The sequence below is a fragment of the Musca autumnalis genome, unplaced genomic scaffold (genome assembly GCF_047663935.1).
Source record: "Musca autumnalis isolate F117 unplaced genomic scaffold, ASM4766393v1 scaffold_4, whole genome shotgun sequence".
NCBI lineage: Eukaryota > Metazoa > Arthropoda > Insecta > Diptera > Muscidae > Musca > Musca autumnalis.
In genome coordinates, this window is record NW_027411977.1 from 51973575 (window position 1) to 51994860 (window position 21286).

The 21286-nt window shown below is 40.1% G+C and overlaps 1 protein-coding gene across 1 annotated transcript in view; it reads left to right on the plus strand.

The window, feature by feature from the left end:
* Positions 1 to 459: 459 nt before the first annotated feature.
* LOC141404293 (2-oxoglutarate dehydrogenase-like, mitochondrial) overlaps positions 460 to 21286 on the plus strand; it is a 99337-nt gene continuing 78510 nt past the window's right edge. Inside the window, exons 1-10 of the mRNA XM_073987756.1 lie at positions 460 to 716; positions 783 to 965; positions 1030 to 1321; positions 10090 to 10171; positions 10231 to 10407; positions 10460 to 10694; positions 10791 to 11504; positions 11572 to 11726; positions 18381 to 19278; positions 19345 to 19493. Of these exons, the coding sequence (XP_073843857.1) occupies positions 624 to 716; positions 783 to 965; positions 1030 to 1321; positions 10090 to 10171; positions 10231 to 10407; positions 10460 to 10694; positions 10791 to 11504; positions 11572 to 11726; positions 18381 to 19278; positions 19345 to 19493 (2978 nt within the window). The 5' untranslated portion in view covers positions 460 to 623. The remainder of the gene's footprint in view (positions 717 to 782; positions 966 to 1029; positions 1322 to 10089; positions 10172 to 10230; positions 10408 to 10459; positions 10695 to 10790; positions 11505 to 11571; positions 11727 to 18380; positions 19279 to 19344; positions 19494 to 21286) is intronic.

A 21286-nucleotide genomic window follows, 5' to 3' on the forward strand; every position in this document is an offset into this window, starting at 1 on the left:
ATATGTCAGAAATAAAGCAGGAAAGCAAGGCAAGCAGCCGAGGTAGCTTATGTACCCAGATCTTTATACCGATCATGCGGGGTTCAAGTAGTCTTGTGGCAGTCTTTGTCTTCGAAGATGGTACCACCAATAACCATTCTTCGTGCATTGCAAAAGTCGACGAACCGTTCTCCATTATCATTTCGAGTTCCCAGGCCGTGTTTGTGAGTTTATTGAGACAGCAAATTGAAATCGCCATTGAATTGAAGTTATACATTTCTTGTATAGTTTGTAACTTTTAAGAGGTGGGTACATAAGCTGCCTTGCCTGCTTACCATGCTTACTTCTGATAAAAGAATAAAAAAGAAAAGGGCAACCCAGTTCGAAATTTGCTCGGCCTTCTTTATTGTTTTATTTTTATTATGTCAGAAATGAAGCAGGAAAGCAAGGCAATCAGGCAAGGCAGCTTATGTACGCAGGCCTTTACTACCTGATTATACATAATTGTTCCCTGCTTATTATACCAAATCTCAATGACATTGGAAATTATTTTTCTTACCTGACAAATTCAAAAGCAATTACCATTTACATATATTTTTAATAAACAACATTTTTTTTTGAAATTTATTTAATTAATTAGTATAATGAACAAAATAATGAAAAGGAATTGCATTAAATCTCTTGCAAGTGTCCAACAATGTCCATTGCCTTTAAGAAATCAACAACAAATTCTTGTGGTAAGTTATTAAATAAAATCCAAATTTCCCTAATAAAGCAAATACAAACATTCTCCTCTACTAAAGGAATCCTGTTATAATGTTATAAATTTATTATGTTGTCGTGCATCGAGTAAAACTGCAAAATCTGAAAAGTCCTCACAAACAGTTTCACAACTCCCAACAACAGCAGTTGGTGGTGGGTCAAGTGCCACTTACGTTGAAGATATGTATCGGGCGTGGCAACGTGATTCAACTTGTGTTCACACGGTATACCAACGACTAATAATTATCTTTTTTCTTTAATTTCTCAAATCCCAACTTTATGTTTTAGTCATGGGATGCCTATTTTCGTTCGGGTGTTTATGAACCAGTACCCGCTGAGTCTCATCCACAGCGCAATACAATGTCTTTATCACAATTTTGTAGTGGCGGTGGTATGGTGCAAAAAGCCATAGATGATAATATTTTGGTCCATGACATAATACGCAGCTATCAGACTCGTGGTTTTCTAGCAGCCAATTTGGATCCTCTGGGCATTATAACCCATAATAAGACAATGACCAAGTGTGGCATGCAATTGAATGCAAATGAAAATGTTTTTATCAAAGCTGATTTTTTTAAAGGTAACTTACACCCAAACTTAATTCCAATACTTCGTAATCCAAGTGACCGGCCATTTTATAGATTTATCGAGGTTTTGGATTTAGCGGGGTTAAAATGCGAAGGGTCTTATGTTGTCTTTAGAAGACACCCAAAGATCTTATGTTGCCTTTAGAAGACCTCCAAAGGTCTTCTGTTGTCTTATGAACCCCTTAAGATGTCTTATGTTGGCTTAAGAATACCTCCAAAGGTGTTCAGTTGCCTTTAGAAGACCTCCAAAGGTCTTCTGTTGGCTTTAGAAGACCTCCAAAGGTGTTAAGTTGCCTTTAGAAGACCCCCAAAGGTCTTCTGTTGTCTTGTGAAGACCTTAAGATGTCTTCTGTTGGCTTTAGAAGACCTTCAAAGGTGTTCAGTTGCCTTTAGAAGACCTCCAAAGGTCTTCTGTTGTCTTTAGAAGACTTCAAAAGGTCTTCTGTTGTCTTTAGAAGACCTCCAAAGGTATTCTGTTGTCTTTAGAAGACTTCAACAGGTCTTCTCTTGGCTTTAGAAGACTTACCACGGTCTTCTGTTGTCTTGTGAAGACCTTAAGATGTCTTCTGTTGGCTTTGAAAGACCTCCAAAGGTGTTCAGTTGCTTTTAGAAGACCTCCAAAAGTCTTCTGTTGTCTTTAGAAGACCTCCAAAGGCGTTCAGTTGCCTTTAGAAGACCTCCAAAGATGTTCTGTTGTCTTGTGAAGACCTTAAGATGTCTTCTGTTGGCTTTAGAAGACCTCCAAAGGCGTTCACTTGCCTTTAGAAGACTGTTGTCTTTAGAAGACTTCAAAAGGCCTTCTGTTGGCTTTAGAAGACTTCAAAAAGTCTTCTGTTGTCTTAAAAAGACTTCAAAAAGTTGTCTGTTGTCTTTAAAAGACCTCAAAAGGTCTTCTGCTGTCTTAAGAGGACTTCAAAAGATCTTCTGTAGTCTTTAGAAGACCTCCAAAGATCTTCTGTTGCCTTTAGAATACCTCCAAAGGTCTTCTGTTGTCTTTAGAAGACTTCAAAAGGTCTTCTGTTGTCTTTAGCGGACTTCAGAAGGTCTTCCGTTGTCTTTAGAAGACCTCCGAAGTCCTTCTGTTGTCTTTAGAAGACCATCAAAGGTCTTCTGTCTTCTTATGAAGACCTTAGGATGTCTTCTGTTGGCTTTAGAAGACCTCCAAAGATCTTATGTTGCCTTTAGAATACCTCCAAAAATCATCTGTTGTCTTTAGAGGACTTCAAAAGATCTACAGTCTTTAGAAGACATCCAAAGATCTTCTGTTGTCTTTAGAAGACCTCAAAAGGTCTTCTGTTGTCTTTAGAGGACTTCAAAAGATCTTCTGTAGTCTTTAGAAAACCTCCAAAATTCTTCTGTTGCCTTTAGAATACCTCCAAAGGTCTTCTGTTGTCTTTAGAAGACTTCAAAAGGTCTTCTGTTGTCTTTAGAGGACTTCAGAATGTCTTCTGTTGTCTTTAGAAGACCATCAAAGGTCTTCTGTCTTCTTATGAAGACCTTAAGATGTTTTCTGTTGGCTTTAGAAAACCTCCAAAGATCTCTTGTTGCCTTTAGAATACCTCCAAAGGTCTTCTGTTGTCTTTAGAGGACTTCAGAAGGTCTTCTGTTGTCTTTAGAAGACCATCAAAGGTCTTCTGTCTTCTTATGAAGACCTTAAGATGTTTTCTGTTGGCTTTAGAAGACCTCCAAAGATCTTCTGTAGTCTTTAGAAGACCTCCAAAGATCTTCTGTTGTCTTTAGAAGACTTCAAAAGGTCTTCTGTTGTCTTTACAAGACCTCCAAAGGTCTTCCGTTGTCTTATGAAGACTTTAGGATGTCTTCTGTTGGCTTCAGAAGACCTCCAGAGATCTTATGTTGCCTTTAGAAGACCTCCAAAGGTCTTCTGTTGTCTTTGGAAGACTTCAAAAGGTCTTCTGTTGGCTTTAGAAGACCTCCAAAGATATTATGTTGCCTTTATGAGACCTCCAAAGGTCTTCTGTTGTCTTTAGAAGACTTCAAATGGTCATCTGTTCCTTTAGAAGACTTCAAAAAGTCTTCTTTTGTCTTTAGAAGACCTCCAAAGATCTTCTGTTGTCTTTAAAAGACTTCAAAAGGTCCTCTGTTGCCTTTAGAAGACCTCCAAAGGTCTTATGTTGCCTTTAGAAGACTTCCAAAGGTCTTCTGTTGGCTTTAGAAGACCTCCAAAGATCTTATGTTGCGTTTAGAAGGTCTTCTGTTGTCTTTAGAAGACTTCAAAAGGTCTTCTGTTCCTTTAGAAGACTTCAAACGGTCTTCTGTTGTCTTAAGAAGATCTGTTGTCTTTAGAAGGCATCCAAAGATCTTCTGTTGGCTTTAGAAGACCGCCAAAGGTCTTCTGTTGTCTTTAGAAGACCTCCAAAGATCTTCTGTTGTCTTTAGAGGACTTCAAAAGGTCCTCTGTTGCCTTTAGAAGACCTCCAAAGATCTTCTGTCGTCTTATGAAGACCTTAAGATGTCTTTTGTTGGCTTTAGAAGACCTCCAAAAATCTTATGTTGCCTTTAGAAGACTTCTGTCTTAAAAATACTTCAAAAAGTTGTCTGTTGTCTTTAAAAGACCTCAAAAGGTCTTCTGTTGTCTTAAGAGGACTTCAAAAGATCTTCTGTAGTCTTTAGAAGACCTCCAAAGATCTTCTGTTGCCTTTAGAATACCTCCAAAGGTCTTCTGTTGTCTTTAGAAGACTTCAAAAGGTCTTCTGTTGTCTTTAGTGGACTTCAGAAGGTCTTCCGTTGTCTTTAGAAGACCTCCGAAGTCCTTCTGTTGTCTTTAGAAGACCATCAAAGGTCTTCTGTCTTCTTATGAAGACCTTAAGATGTCTTCTGTTGGCTTTAGAAGACCTCCAAAGATCGTATGTTGCCTTTAGAATACCTGTTGTCTTTGGAAGACTTCAAAAGGTCTTCTGTTGGCTTTAGAAGACCTCCAAAGATGTTATGTTGCCTTTATGAGACCTCCAAAGGTCTTCTGTTGTCTTTAGAAGACTTCAAATGGTCTTCTGTTCCTTTAGAAGACTTCAAAAAGTCGTATGTTGTCTTTAGAAGACCTCCAAAGATCTTCTGTTGTCTTTAGAAGACTTCAAAAGGTCCTCTGTTGCCTTTAGAAGACCTCCAAAGGTCTTATGTTGCCTTTAGAAGACTTCCAAAGGTCTTCTGTTGTTTTTAGAAGACTTCAAAAGGTCTTCTGTTGGCTTTAGAAGACCTCCAAAGATCTTATGTTGCGTTTAGAAGGTCTTCTGTTGTCTTTAGAAGATTTCAAAAGGTCTTCTGTTCCTTTAGAAGACTTCAAAAGGTCTCCTGTTGTCTTAAGAAGAACTTAAGATGTCTTCTGTTGTCTTAAGAAGATCTGTTGTCTTTAGAAGGCATCCAAAGATCTTCTGTTGGCTTTAGAAGACCGCCAAAGGTCTTCTGTTGTCTTTAGAAGACCTCCAAAAATCTTCTGTTGTCTTTAGAGGACTTCAAAAGGTCCTCTGTTGCCTTTAGAAGACCTCCAAAGGTCTTCTGTCGTCTTATGAAGACCTTAAGATGTCTTTTGTTGGCTTTAGAAGACCTCCAAAAATCTTATGTTGCCTTTAGAAGACTTCCAAAGGTTTTCTGTTGTTTTTAGAAGACTTCAATAGGTCTTCTGTTGTCTTTAGAAGACCTCCAAAGGTCTTCTGTTGTCTTTAGAGGACTTCAGAAGGTCGTCTGTTGTCTTTAGAAGACCTCCAAAGGTCTTCTGTTGTCTTTAGACGACTTCAAAAGGTCCTATATTGCCTTTAGAAGACCTCCAAAGATCTTCTGTTGTCTTTAGAAGACTTCAAAACGTCCGCTTTTGTCTTAAGAAGACCCCCAAAGATCTTATGTTCCCTTCAAAAGACCTCCAAATGTTTTCTGTTGTCTTTAGAAGACCTTCAAAGGTCTTTTGTTGTCTTATGAAGACCTCCAAAGGTTGTTGTCTTTAGAAGATCTCTAAAGGTCTTCTGTTGTCTTTAAAATACCTCCAAAGGTCTTCTGTTGTCTTTAGAAGACCTCCAAAGATCTTCTGTTGTCTTTAGAAGACTTCAAAAGGTCCTCTGTTGCCTTTAGAAGACCTCCAAAGGTCTTATGTTGCCTTTAGAAGACTTCCAAAGGTCTTCTGTTGTTTTTAGAAGACTTCAAAAGGTCTTCTGTTGGCTTTAGAAGACCTCCAAAGATCTTATGTTGCGTTTAGAAGGTCTTCTGTTGTCTTTAGAAGATTTCAAAAGGTCTTCTGTTCCTTTAGAAGACTTCAAAAGGTCTCCTGTTGTCTTAAGAAGAACTTAAGATGTCTTCTGTTGGCTTTAGAAGATCTTCAAAGGTGTTCAGTTGTCTTAAGAAGACCTCCAAAGGTCTTCTATTGTCTTTAGAAGACTTCAAAAGCTCTTCTGTTGTCTTTAGAAGACCTCCAAAGATCTTATGTTGCCTTTAGAAGACCTCCAAAGGTCTTCTGTTGTCTTTAGAAGACCTCCAAAGGTCTTTAGAAGACTTCAAAAGGTCTTCTATTGTCTTTAGAAGACCACCAAAGCTTTTCTGTTGGCTTTAGAAGACTTCCAAAGGTGTTCAGACCTCCAAAGGTCTTCTTTTGTCTTTAGAAGACTTCTGTTGTCTTTTGAAGACCTCAAAAGGTCTTCCGTTGTCTTTAGAAGACCTTAAGATATGTTCTGTTTTCTTTAGAAGACCTCTAAAGGTCTTCTGTCGTCTTGTGGAGACCTTAAGATGTCTTCTGTTAGCTTTAGTAGATCTCCAAAGGTCTTCTGTTGTCTTTTGAAGACCTCAAAAGGTCTTCTGTTGTCTTTAGAAGGCATCCAAAGATCTTCTGTTGGCTTTAGAATACCTCCAATGATCTTCAGTTGACCTTAGGCACATTTCTATATATAATCTATTTTTATTCAAAACTATTGGTTTAAGGGCTGTTAGAGGATCTTGTTGAAGTTTTTACCAAAGGTTCTCTTTGCTGTTCTGTTTACTGAGGTACATTGGTTTTCGTGGGAAACTCCTCGCATCCTGATCAACTAAAATGTGACGATAACTATCGAAAGTAATGACTCCCAACATTAGATCCAGTTTCAGGCCCAAATTGCTTAAGAAATTTTGAATTCACATTACAGTTTTAATTTTACGACCATTCCGGAAGCAGACTCTATAAAAGTTGCGATAAATTAGTTTTAAGTGGTTTCAGCTTGTGGATGTAGAGAGATGTCACCACTAGCATCACAAGTACTTTAGCTGTCGGTTATATTTGTAACCTTCGTAAGTGTCACGAAGTATCAGTAAATCAATAGATCCTAGTTTAGAGATTACATCCTGCGTAGTATAAGGTGTGTATTTTTATTGAAAAACAGATTTGACACAAACGTTTCGGCAGTTGAAAGGTTGGGTAGAAGTTTAATGTATGTTGGCAAAGACCTACCCGCGTCCCTGATAGGTTATATATGCCCAGTGGACAATTTGTCTCCAACTTTTACCAAATAAGTTCTCGCAGGTGTGTCACTGGGTGCATTGGTAAACACGGCCGCCTTGCATACCCAATGCATGGCTTTGATTTCCTTGCCAGACAAATTCATATTTTCAATCGCGGCAACAATACCCCTCAGCGTAATGTAGGTAACATTTCTTGAGTATTTCAGGGTGTTGCACCTTAGTTCAATCGTTAGCATTCCCGTCCTGAATTAGATTTCCAGGTATTACACCTAATTTCCAACGTTGATAAACTTGACCCGTTTTTCAGATCTGACTAGCTAAATGGTACGCTGCTCTAGAAAGCACGACAGTAGCTGGTGCATTCATTGGGTTTCAATAATTCTACTCTAAGTTTATCTGAGACCATTCCTGGTGCAGATTAATCATCCGGTTTTGGTCTAGATTTGCAAGGTTGCTGCGAAAAAACTGGCAATTCTGGGGACCGCAATTCCTTTACTGTTAAACTTCCCATTTTCATTGATTACCCTTGAAGATTCATGAGGTTCCTGCAGTGTTCGACACGGAAGTGCATGATATCTATTGATAGGTCGGCTATCATAGGGTAGATTTCTTAGCAAACAGTTATTTACGGATTGTAAATGAGGTCTAGCCGACATGGTCGACCCATGGTCTAAGAAGAGTTCCGCACTACCGCAGGTGTGTCCAGTTGCATTATGGCCGTGTTTGCACTTCTCTCTGCCCACCAGTAAATTACCTTGATTATTCTGTTGAAAGATTCGAAAGTTGAAGCAACCTAGAGATTTTTTTGGTAATATTTTCGATTTCTACTAAATTCTACGAGCTTGGTCGATTTGTGTCCATTTAGTAGAGATCTTTCCATTATCCGACGCGGAAGAGCATAATACAGAGAAATGCATTGTCTGTACTAGTGTTGACTTCTTGCAGCCTTTTGCAGTATCTTATTGGGTGCGAATGAAGCAAAGCCGAATTGATGAACCCACAGTCTAGGAATAGTTCACTGTGCTCTTGATTGCACTTCTAACTGACCACCAATTGCTTCTCTTCCTTTACTTTGTTGAATACTTTTTTTTGGCAATACTTTTGATTCCCACCAGTCGTTCCACTTCCCTTATTCTGTTGAAAGACTCTTCTTTGGGGTTCTATTAGCGATATTCTCTTGGCTTCATCGGAGCTTTTCAGGAGCCCAAAACGGCATTAATCGAAAGCTTTCCCTTTAGAACTGGATGTTTCAAAGTATTGCTTCAGTGTGCGAAGTTGAAATTTTCTCGATGGGGAGCTTTATGACAATTGTTTCATTCGAACCTCCTCACAAACTTAAGGACATTGAAGTCTTCTATGAGAAGACCTTGAAGTCTTATATGAGAAGACCTTCATGTCATCTATGAGAGGACCATCAAGTTTTCTATGAGAAGACCTCTAAGTCTTGTATGAGAAGACATTAAAGTATTCTATGAGATGACCTTAAAATTTTCTATGAGGCGACCCTAAAGTCTTCTATGAGATGGCCTTTAAGTCCTCAATGAGAAGACATTAAAGCCATCTTCTAGAAGTATTTCTGAAGGTTGTGGCCTCAATAACCCACCAAAATGGCTGAAATTTGGTACTTAGACTTCGTTGGAGGCATACAAATTTCCACCTCAAATTTTTTGGAATATGTCCACGTCTTTATATAGCCCCAAATAACGGTACCTCCCGTTGTTCAGTATTTTGAATGTTGCGGCCCCGTAATGACTGAAATTTGGTATTTTGTCTTCGTTGTGGGTATAAAACTTTCCACCTGAAATTTGTTGGAATAGGCCCTCTTCTTTTTATAGTCCCCATATAGCGGTACCTCCCGACGTTCTGTATTTTGAAGGTTGTGACCTCAATATCCCAACGAAATGGCTGAAATTTGGTATTTAGTCTTCATTGGGGCTAAAAAACTTTCCAACTGAAATTTATCGGTATAGGTCCACGTCTTCATATAGCCCCCATAGAACGGTACCTCCCGATTTACGGTATTTTGAAGGTTGTGGCCTCAATATCCTACCGAAAATGGCTGAAATTTGTACATTTGTCTTCGTTGGGGGTATAAAACTTTTCCCCTGAAAATTCTTGGAATATTTCCACGACTTTATATAGCCACCCATAGTACGGTACCTCCCGATGTTCTTCATTTTGAAGGTTATAACCTCAATATCGTACCGAAATGTCTGAAATTTGGTATTTTATCTTCGTTGAGGGTATACAACTTTCCACCTGAAATTTGTTGGAATCGGTCTGTACTTGGCCCCCATAAAGCGGTACCTCCCGATTTGCGGTATTTTAAAGGTTGTGGCCTCAATATCCCACCGAAATGGGCGAAATTTGGTATTTTGGCTTCGTTGTGGGTATAAAACTTTCCACCTCAAATTTGTTAGAATAGGTCGGTCCACTTCTTTTTATAGCCCCCATAGAGCGGTACCTCCCGATGCTTTGTATTTTGAAGTTTGTGACCTCAATATCCCAACGAAATGGCTGAAATTTGGTATTTAGTCGTCGTTGTGGCTACAAAACTTTCCACCTTAAATTAATCGGAATCGGTTCATGTCTTCATATAGCCACCATAGAACGGTACCTCCCGATTTTCTGTATTTTGAAGGTTATGACCTCAATATCATATCGAAATGGCTGAAATTTGGTATTTTGTTTTCGTTGAGGGTATAAAATTTTCCATCTGAAATTCGTTGGAGTAGGTCTACGTCTTTACATAGCCCCCATAAAGCGGTACCTCCCGATTTGCGATATTTTGAAGGTTGTGGCCTCAATATCCCTGAAATTTGTTGCAATAGGTCCACGTCTTTATACAGCCCCCATAGAACGGTACCTCCCGGTGTTGACCTCAATCTCCAACCGAAGTGACCGAAATTTGATATTAAGTTTTCATTGGAGGTGCAAAACTTTTCAACTGAAATTAATCGGTATCAGTCCACGTCTTCATATAGCCCCCATAGAACAACACCTCCCGATTTGCGGTATTTAAAAACTTTCCACCTAAATTTTGTCGGTTTTGTTCATATAGACCTCATAGAACCGTACCTCCCGATTTTAGGTATTTTGACTATTTTAGTCACATTATCCAATCAAAATTGCAACAATTTCGTATTTAGTCTCCTTTTCATTCATACCTGCAAAGAATTATCGGTAAATGTCCACGAAAACTCCCGATTTTGAGAATTTTAGCGTTTCAGCCACATCACTCAATCGAAATTGCTGAAATCTGGTTTCAATTATTTTTATGGTGGAGTGTATAAAAAGCCGAAATTAATGCCGTTTTTAATTGTTTTTATAGAGGACAGAAATTTGGACCAAACATTTAAATTGGCTGGAGCTACAACCCTTATTGGTGGTGATGAACAGGAATTAAGTTTTCGGTAAGTAATCTATAAGCGAAGACAGTAGTTGTTATCCTAACATCACATCGTCTACCCAGTGAAATCATCAAACGCCTGGAAAATATCTACTGTGGCACCATGGGCATCGAATACATGTATATATTTTGCCCGAAAAAACGCAGTTGGATACGTGAACGTATTGAAAAACCCGGGCAATTACAGATGTCGCCTGAAAAGAAGAAATTAATATTGTCACGTCTAATAAGGGCAACGGCGTAAGTGCTTCTTGGAGAATATTTGAAAAATTGTAATATTTCTGTATTTTAGTTTTGAAAATTTCTTAGCAAAGAAATGGTCTTCGGAAAAACGTTTCGGTTTGGAAGGCTGTGAAGTATTGATACCCTGTTTGAAGGAAGTCATTGATCGTTCATCAGCGCTGGGTGTTGAATCTTTCATTATTGGTTTAGCTCATCGTGGACGTTTGAATACCTTGGCCAATATTTGTCGCAAACCATTGCATCAAATTTTTGCACAATTTCGAATTTTGGAAGCAGAAGATTCGGTAAGTTTGGACTGAAAGAGTACCAGATTCCTATTCGATTTCAAAATTATAAATTTTACAATTTATATTTTTTTATATTTATTTGGTCCAAAACAGGGCTCTGGTGATGTCAAATATCATTTGGGCACCTATGTGGAACGTCTGAATCGTGTAACGAATAAAAATGTACGCATCGCCCTAGTGGCAAATCCCTCCCATTTGGAAGCTGTCAATCCCATTGTGATGGGTAAAACACGAGCCGAACAATTTTACAAAGGCGATTCGGAGGGACGTAAAGTTATGTCCATTCTGATACATGGTGATGCGGCATTTTGTGGTCAGGGAGTGGTTTATGAAAGTATACATTTATCCGATCTACCCTCGTATACAAATCATGGAACCATACACATTGTCATCAACAATCAGGTGGGCTTTACAACGGATCCACGTTTTCATCGTTCCTCGCCCTTTTGTACAGACGTAGCAAGGGTGGTAAATGCACCGATTTTACATGTAAATGCTGATGATCCAGAAGCGGCAGTCTTTCTCAGTGGTTTAGCTTCGGAATGGAGAGCCACATGGCGCAATGATATAGTTCTCGATTTGGTTGGTTATCGTCGTAATGGCCACAACGAAGCCGATGAACCGATGTTTACACAACCGTTAATGTATCAAAAGATACGCAAACACAAACCGGTTCTAGAATTGTATTCGGAAAAATTGGTAAAGGAAAAAATTCTAAGCTCAGAAGAATTTAAAGCCATTGTTACCGAATACGATAATATATTGGAGCAGGGTTTCAAGGAAGCCGATAAAGAGCAGAGTATTAGTGTAGGTTGCCAAAAGGAAAGAATTTTAATGTTATTTTTTATTTAAAAATTCGGTAAATTATTTTCAGTATAAAGACTGGATTGATTCACCTTGGTCGGGATTTTTTGATGGCAAAGATCGCATGCAAGTGCCTCCGACTGGCGTTAAGGAGGAAATTCTATTACATATAGCACAAAAATTCTCTACACCACCACCAGCGGAAGCCCAATTTGTTATACACAAGTGAGTATCTAACATGATGTTGTTGTAACAGTATATGATATGATTGTATGTATGTTCGTTTTCCTGCTTAATCCGGGTGTGACTCTAACTCCAGGTCTAGAAATGTGACTACTTCGATGGTTTGTAACCACAAAGCTACTAGAGTTAGTCGTGTAGGTTTGGCAGGGCAGTTGAAAAGGTGTAGAGTGTTGTGCGGACCTGTACCTTTTGATGGGCAGATGTATTGTACAGAATTATCTATCCTATCAAGTATCCGAAAGTACTTGAGCCAAAAATACTCGGGTGTGTCGTAACAGCTGATGTTCTTCAGCTGCGATAGATGGGGGATGTACTCCGAGGACCCACCACAGTTGCATATGAAATCTCCGACTGTTTCTGTTAGTTGATTTAGAGGTTATCTCTTGAAACGTTGGACCTCTATCTCTAGATCATGCCTGCCTAGTTCACTGCCTAGTTCAACATCTCAGCTTGTCACTGAAAGCTGTGACATGCGCGGACGACGTGAACATGTCGTCGAATGTAGTTAGTGGTAGGAATTCTATTACCATCGACAGTGTGGTGAAACACTATCTCTAGATCATGAAGATCCCTTCTGACATGCCTCGGTGAGGGTCCTATCTACCATATTGTGATAAGGATGGCTCTCATGAGCAAGTACTGGCGTACAGCAGATGTTCTATCGATGATATGGAAAGGCATCCTATTGCAGTTCTCAGGGCGGTGTTCTGAAAGATTTGAATATTGTTCCATCGCGTCGCACTCATATTTGTGGACCCCACTGGTGCCGCATAGCTTACCGCAGACCGAACTATCGTGTTATATGTGGTCAAAAAGGTTTCTTGTTCCTACATCTCAGCTTGTCGCTGAAAACTGTGGCATGCGCCGACGACGTGAACATGCTGCGAATGTTATCGGAATTATATTAAAATCGACAACTTTGTGCTCATCTCCGCAGCTCATGTGGTGAACAAAGTGGCCGTAGACTTAGTGGCGGATATTTGCATATTCCTCGGGCGGAAAAAGTGGCTTTTCACAAATGAAATTAGAGAATGTACCCGACACCAGGATCGTACAATAATCCGCTTACGTAACGATCGTAGCGTCGAGTACCTTCTCTGATGTTATTTGTGAAAAGCTGAAATCCTATTTGTCCGATCTTACAACGTTTTCCCGCGTGAGGCGATGAGTTTAAACAGTTTCGGACATATCATGCCACCTTCGACAACTCTCTGTTTCAAACAGAAAGAGGTTAAACAGTTTCGAAGATTTCATCCCACCTTGGAAAACTCTTTGTTCAACTCTACGGAGTTTTGATTTGTTGTTCCTGAACTTCACGTACGACTGGCGTTAACACATAAAATTTATTATCCAACATTTCAAACTTGGCCGGGGTAGTCTGCTCGAAGTCTCCAACCAGCGTGGAGTGCTTGACACTATTAAAGGTCCTAACGCACGGATTATTCTGTTAGAGTCCTCCACATATATGCGTGGAGATGGCATGCAGTGCTGCTTACGAAACCCATGCTGATGATCGGCAACAGGATAGCTATTTCTGACGCCGAGAAAGAGTTTTTGCTACGGCAAAACCCATAGAGTAAAACGGGGAGTTTCACAATTTGGAATGATATCTCCGGAGCTGTTTAACCTTTCCTGTATTCCACCCCCTTCAGACTGCATTGAGATCGTAACGTATGCATCAGGTACCTACCCTGATGTCATTTATGAAAGGCTGAACTCCTATTTGTCTGATCGTACACCCTTTTCCACGCGAGGAATATCCAAATATCCGCCACTAATTCTACGGCCACTCTGTTCACCACATAGACGACAGAGATGAGCACTGAGTTGTCATGGTCGATGGCAGCAGAATTCCGACCACCAAATATCCCAAGATTCTAGGTTAACAGTTTCGGAGATATAACCCCACCTTGCGGAAGTCCCTGGTTCACTCTACGAGTTTTGGTGGTACGACTGGTGTTCTCACATATAATTGATTATCCAAACTTGACCGTAGGGTTGTCTGCTCGATGTTCTCAAACAGCGTGGGGTGCTTGACAGTATCAAAGGCTTTTGATAAGTCAAGCGTCACCATCACTGTCCTATCGCACGGATTATTCTCGACAGATATGCTGATGATCGACAACAGGTTAGATATTTCTGACGCCGAGGACCTATCCTGTATTCCCCGCCCCTCCAGACGACATTGAAATCGTTACGTATGAAGATGATCTGAACGATTCACCTTTACTAGCATCTTTGTCTGGCTTCAATAGCGGGACCATCCTGCCCATTTTCCAGGCTTCGGCTCCCGGCTCATCCAGCTGTTACAACATTACTATGGAGATACCGTCAGGGCCTAATGCTTTGATTTAGCGCAACATCATCCATTGTAAATTGTGGCAGTTACTCCTCGGCGGGAAGAGATCTAATGCGACGTATTATTCGAGAGGTGCTCGATAAATTGCCAATTAAAAAAACTTGCGTACCTCTTCGAATCACCAGTCGTCTAAAGTAACTGAGGTCTTATTCCACTTATTTCGGGGTTCTACAGTCACTTAACCGTTGCCCGAAAAATCAGTAATTCCTGCTCCAATGTTGCAGCTCTGCACGTAGTACAAGCACTTCTTCCGCTCTTACTCACCGACCAACCTATTTACTTCCAGTGTTCATCACGTTCATTTACTAGTCCAGCCGCCTCTGCTAGAAGAATTTGCCTCACTTCGGGTATTTGAGTAAAATGTATATAGCGAGCAAACCGATGATGTTTTGGAACGTCCTCTCGGCTATCTGAACACTAGAAGGCTTAGACAAATTTCTGAAGCAGTGATTACTGAACTCTCTGCAACTAGGCTATTACCTTTCCGATTATTGATGAAAATTGGCGTTCAGAGGCAGTGAAGTCGATCTGCTGATGGATACAATTAAGAGGAGAAGGTCCGACCCAAGAGAAATGATGGGTGACGTTATTTGTTGTACCAGTTGACTCGATGGTTATGCCTGGCGAACTGTGACACTCTCCGCTAATTGCGGTAGGAACGTCCTCAATGGCCTTGCAAAACATAGAGTTATCAATCTGCTCGGAACGAATGCCACAAATATGTCCCCTAAGACCAGTAGGTTATAACCTTCTAAAAGCAGGCTAATGTTGGGCCTATAACCTGGAGTGCAGCTATTTGTCGGCGGGATGTATATTTTAAGCAATTTTACGTCTGCAGTTCCACATCTGACTGCTGCCCCCATAGATTACATGTACGGATCATCAGAGCCAGGCACAAGCGAGATAGGTCTGTATTGAACAGACCGATGCAACAGGAAATCTAATTCCCCATCTCCACTTCTGGTGCGATCCTTCCTATTTCCTCGATCTAAGACCAGTCTGTTATGATATTTCAAAAGCGGCTATTTATCGCCGTAGTGTATACGTCAAGCAACTCTACCTCGGCAATTCCACACTGACAGTTACCACCTTGTGCAATAGAAAAGTTAATCCCCCACATTCTCTTCTGGTGCGATCATTCCTCATTACGTTGTAACCATCACAACGCTGTTACAGTTGCTGTTGAAACCCCTACAGTTAAAGTATCGATAGTAAAAAAGAGTAAGTAGGCATCTAGGCATCCACATCCAGCCCCAAAAAGCGGGCCGTTAGGACTGGATGTGTCCATAGTGACTCCGGTGTCAGGTCCGTCGGATTTGCAGGACATGCGAAGATGTGACGTATGATGTGCGGTGTTTTGCCACATTTCGGGCGTGTGTGTTATCTCAGGATTCAGAAGGGAGCGATAACTAATGAGGTACCTAGAGATACCAGACCGAAGATGAGATAGTATAGCTCTGGTCTCCCAAGGTAGTTTCGTCTCATCATCACTTATGGGTCTCCCACCGGGCACAACACTGCTTGCAGGGGTGCCAAGTTGGTGGTTTTCCCGCTACTTGTGGTGATTTTTGACGTACAAAAACCACTGTTTAAGCAGGAATGTCAACTGCTTTAAGGTAAAAATCGCTACAGACCTATTGTGCGTATGTGGCTGTAGCGATTTTTACCTCGGAACAGTTGGCATCCCTGACTGCTTGTATAAGATGAGATATGGTCCTTTACCACCCTTGTGTGAACCTGCCTCAGGCCAATTTCAATGTCATCATTCGATGGGGTTTGAGAGATTTGGGAATGTTTGGGAGCTCCTTACGGAAGTCGTGTCTGTTCGGCACATCTCCTTCAGGGGGAGGTCTGGTGTAACTTTCGTTGTTTGGATGGTCCCGTTTGCTGCATTGGTGCATGCTGTCTTGTTAATAGAGTCCAGCGTGGTTGCACCGGGAGAAGCTTTGCTTCGTGGTGTAAATGGTATTCGGGGGCCTTAGAGTGGCACCCGGTAGCGATACGCAGTGCCATCGCTTAGTCCTGGTAACCATACTGGGGCTGCGTATTTCATGAAGGGACGGCTTATGGCTTTGTAGGTGGTCAGGATGGTCTCCTGGTCTTTCCCCCAAGTACTACCAGCAAGCGCTTTGAGTATTTTGTTTATTTTCCCGACGTTCCCAGACACTATCTCAGCATTACAAAAAAAAAAAAAAAATAGAAGAGATTGTTGTGGGTTACGCCCAGTATTTTGGTGTACTTGGTCGTAGGGATGACCTGTCCGCGGATGTGTATGTTTAGCTGAACGTTTTCCTCTTTTGTCCACGATGTCAAGATAGTAGTTCAGGACTTGGGGTGGATGTCTGCTGGTTTCGGTCTTCGAAGACATCTTTAACTCTATGTCTTGGATGTTTCTGCCGGTAGACTGTACGATTATAGTCGTCAGTGTAGGATATTAATTGCACATTATCAGGTGGGTTGGGAGCCTTAGATACATAAAAGTTGAAAAGCAGTGGGTATAGCACGCCCCCTTGAGGTACTCCCTGCTTGTTCTTCCTGGGGGGACTTCTGTCCTTGAAATTCCACATAGCACTATTCCGGCCATAAAGTTAACCAACCACCTCTTTAGGTAGTTAGGGAGAGAGGTTTCCATAACGTCTCTCAGGAGAATGGAGTGGTTTACCTTGTCGAAGGCTTCCGAAAAGTCAAGAGCCACAAATATGGTTCTTTTATGTGGTCTCTTACTATTTAGTCCTTCTGTGATCCTTGCCGTGACTTCATTGAGGGCTGTTGTCGTGCTTCTTCCAGTTCTGAATCCATGTTACGCTGTTGCAGTTGTTTTTATTGCTTGGTTTCCTGCACCGCCATAACCATGATATTCTTCCGAATCACAAAATCCGAGATTTCTTCGATCTTACCTCGGAGTCCATTGCAATTAAATTGCAAAACGGATGCATTTTCAGAGGTTGGAACATTAACGTCTGGTGTGTCCCCGCCTGGTGTGTCCCCCCTGGTGGAGTCCCCGATGACGACGGCGATTCACTGGGGGCTGTGTTCTCGCAGCAGGAAGCATAGTCCCTGTCGTATTTCTTCACATGGACGAGTCCAGAGCATACCATGAGATACACTCACTCCTGGCTTCTATAGCACCTCACTGAAGTTTGAAGGGTTTTCCTCCTTGCCTGGATATGCTTCTCCCAACACAGAAAAATATACACATACAAACATAATTATGTATGTACATTAATATTGGTGCCACCGTGGTGCAATGGTATGCACGCCCGCCTTGCACACATAAGGTCGTGAGTTCGATTCCCCGGCCAGGAAACATCAAACACTTTTCAACGGTGGCAAAATACCCCCCAAGTAATGTTAGCGACATTTCCTGAGTATTTCAGCCTTGTAAAACTTCTCTACAAAGTGGTGTCTTAAGACACGCCGTTCGGACTCGGCGATAAACAGTAGGTCCCATATCACTGAGCTAATATGAATCGGGGTGCACTCATTGATATGAGAGAAGTCTCCCTTGTCCCTTATGGGATGTTTGGGGAACAAATATATATATATTATATTAAGACGGCAACCGCTGACGGGAACACTGATGTAATGAGCTACCGGGTCAATCCAGTGTCGAAGAACCGCCGCCGTAGGACTGAAGGGTATATAGCATGAAGGGTATATTACGTTTGTTTTTTGTTTATAATGTATTGAAATAATCATTTGGGACCATATAAAGTATATACCTTCTTAATCGGGTTAAAATTCTGAGTCTGTTGTAATCACTCTAGGGTCCATAAAAATTGAGCTAGAGAGCTATATTTTTGCAGTCGAGTATATTTTTTCCATAGGCAGGTCAAGTTCTAAGATGGGTTATATCAGCCCATGTTTTCGTATAGCCCCCAAAAAACGGTACCTCCCGATTTTCGGTATTTTGACTAATTTTTTTAACTAAACTAGCAATAAATTGACATATGAAGTTCTTAGTGGTCCCAACACGTCTCCAACAAAAATTTTCAACATAGGTCCATGTTTAGGTATAGATAGCCTCCAAATAACGGTAACTCCCAATTTTAGGTATTTTCAGGGTTTTAGCTGCATTTTTTGACTGAACTACCCGTACTTGGACATTTGAGGTTCCTTGCAATCACGAAATTTTTTACTGGTCGTTGTTATATTTTGGAGAGCTTTATGTCATTTATCCGACATTTTTGTTTATATCTTGATTAAAAATATGAAACTGATATATACCTTAAAACATACAAACAAATGTACTTATATTACCCGCACTCACATTTCAGAGGAATCGAACGTATTCTACAAGGACGCCAGCAAATGTTGAAGGATCGGTTAGCCGATTGGGCCTTGGGTGAAGCGTTGGCCTATGGCACTCTCTTGAAAGAAGGTGTACATGTTCGTCTTTCGGGTGAAGATGTGGAGCGTGGTACATTTTCACATCGTCATCACGTGTTGTGGCATCAAAGCATCGACAAACTAAATTACAATGTTTTGGCAAATCTCTATCCTGATCAAGCAACATATACCGTATCCAACAGCAGCCTCAGTGAATATGCGGTGTTGGGTTTTGAACATGGCTATTCGATGGCCAATCCAAATGCTTTGGTAATGTGGGAAGCCCAGTTTGGTGATTTCAGCAATACAGGTCAGGCTATATTCGATCAATTCATATCCTGCGGTGAAATGAAATGGGTACGACAATCGGGTTTAGTAGTACTACTGCCACATGGCATGGAAGGTATGGGTCCAGAACATTCGTCATGTCGTCTGGAACGTTTCTTGCAAATGTGTCATGATGATCCGGACACCTTACCCCCTTGTGATTGTGAAGATATTGCTTTGCGTCAACTGAACGAAACAAATTGGATTGTGGCCAATTGTACAACACCGGCAAATTTATTTCACATCCTGAGAAGGCAAATTGCCTTACCGTTTCGTAAACCCTTGATTTTGTGTACTCCCAAGTCGGGGTTAAGACACCCCTTGGCTAAGAGTCCCTTTGCGGATATGGCAGAATGTACAGAATTTAAGCGAATCATTACGGATGAAGGTCCAGCTGCCGCAAATCCAGATTGTGTTACCAAATTGGTGTTCTGTTCGGGAAGAGTATATTTCGATTTGTTTAAAGCGAGAGCTGATAAAAAGGCAGAGAAGGAAATTTGTTTAATACGTGTGGAACAGGTGGGGAAGATAAAAATATTATTGTTAAAAATAATTTTATATAACTTCTTGTTAATTTTTTATTAGATTTGTCCCTTTCCTTATGATTTGATAAGAGAGGAAATAATGAAATATAAAAATGCCGAAGTTCTTTGGGCCCAAGAAGAGCATAAAAATCAAGGTGCCTGGACCTATGTACAGCCACGTTTTCAAACAGCATTGGCAGAAGATGAAGAGTAAGTACCGAATTTTTATTAATTTATGGTGCACGGTGCTCTTGAACCAACTTTAAATGAAAGTAGCTTACACCTGGGAAAATTCCTCCAGCGAATTGTTGTTGTTTTTGGATTTTTCTCATCTATGAACATGACTGTTTCAGAATCAGCAAACACTTTCCAGGTGTAAGAGGTTTTTATTTATGGTCTGTTCCTTTACTTTAAAAAATGGTAACAGTGGCAAAAATGGTAAAAGTGGTGAACTGCTATCATATAAATCGTATGATTGTTAAAGTAAAGGAACGCTTTGCAGGTTAAAAATGGTAAGAAATGGTAACCTCAGGCAGGTAAAGGAACAGAGCTTTAATGTTAGTTAAGGTGTACCGTACATGACATTGTTTTATAAGGAGACGATACAGTCAGTGAATTGTCCCAATTTGAACTTATATATCTCAAAAATGGTAAAACCTACGAAAATATCGTAAAGTTCAATCTTGTAGAGAATTTTAACAAGTACAATATTTCCTCTAACCCCATTTCGAAAGGACTTGTGTATTCCAAGCAAAATCGTGAAAACCTAACAAAACCAAATTATGAACTTTCACCGCGATTTATTAAAAAAGTGGTAATGCGATTTTTTTATTTATCTCATCTATGAACATTGTAGTTTCAGAATCCGCAAAAACTTCCCAGGTGTAAGCTCCTTTAATTTAAAGCTGTTTCAAGAGAACCGTGGGTATTTGACATTTTGGATAGAAACCGACTTGACTTGAGAGATTGATTGCAATAAGATTCCAATGGATGTCTAATATGGTTCCCTGTATGATATTTTGATGAGTTTTTACCTAAGATTGCATACAATCTTAATTATAAAGTGATTCGATAAAGAAATCTTGTGCACAAAAAGCTTTTAAAGTTTTTATTTTTCAGAAATTTTGAAAATTTATTCAAGTTACTGTAAACAGTTATTTAACTTTGTCACTAATTTTATCATCGTATTATAACATATATATCATTTTATATTATATATAACTTTATTTCATATATTATAAACTAAAAGTGGTTTGTGCGTGACCATTTTTAAAATATAAATGGAATAAAAGTTATTTTAGTCATTAATAGGCAAAATTTCATTCATTCGTTATTTTTTGAATTTTTTATATTTCATAGAATTTTTTCAAAAAAATATTTTTTCAAAGTGCGGAACCTTTTTTTATAATAAAATGGAATGAAGGTTATGTTAGGCATTAATAAGCAGAATTTCATTCATTCTCGCTACAGGAAATCATTTTTGAGAAAAAATTTCAAAAATTCATAACCCTAATGTCTAATAATTAAAGACATAACAAACAAATATTGTCCAAATATGTATGCTGGAGCGATATCAAAACCCTCAGCCTTTAGTCTAAAAGGGTATATACACTTTGATACGGCCAAAAATGGGCCTCATCGAAATAACGGTTGGTTTTAGACCCCAAGTATGTTTGGACGAAATTCATTTCAGACAATTTGGAATTGATTTAGCCATGTCCGTCCGTCTATCTGTCTGTCTGACTGACTGGTGCGCACGATAACTCTCGAACGGATCAACTGATTCGAACCAAATTTTGGGTATCGTAATATTTTGTCCAAACTTAGTTTAAGATCGAAGATGGGCCTTATCGGTCCACTCCTTCGGGTACCTTCCTCGAAGGGAGCAATCGATTTGTTCCAAACATTGCACATCGTATTATTCGTTCGAATATGCACTATATTGGTCCACTCCTTCGGGGTACCTCCCACACAATATTCGCATAAAGTGAAGTTTAACAGCT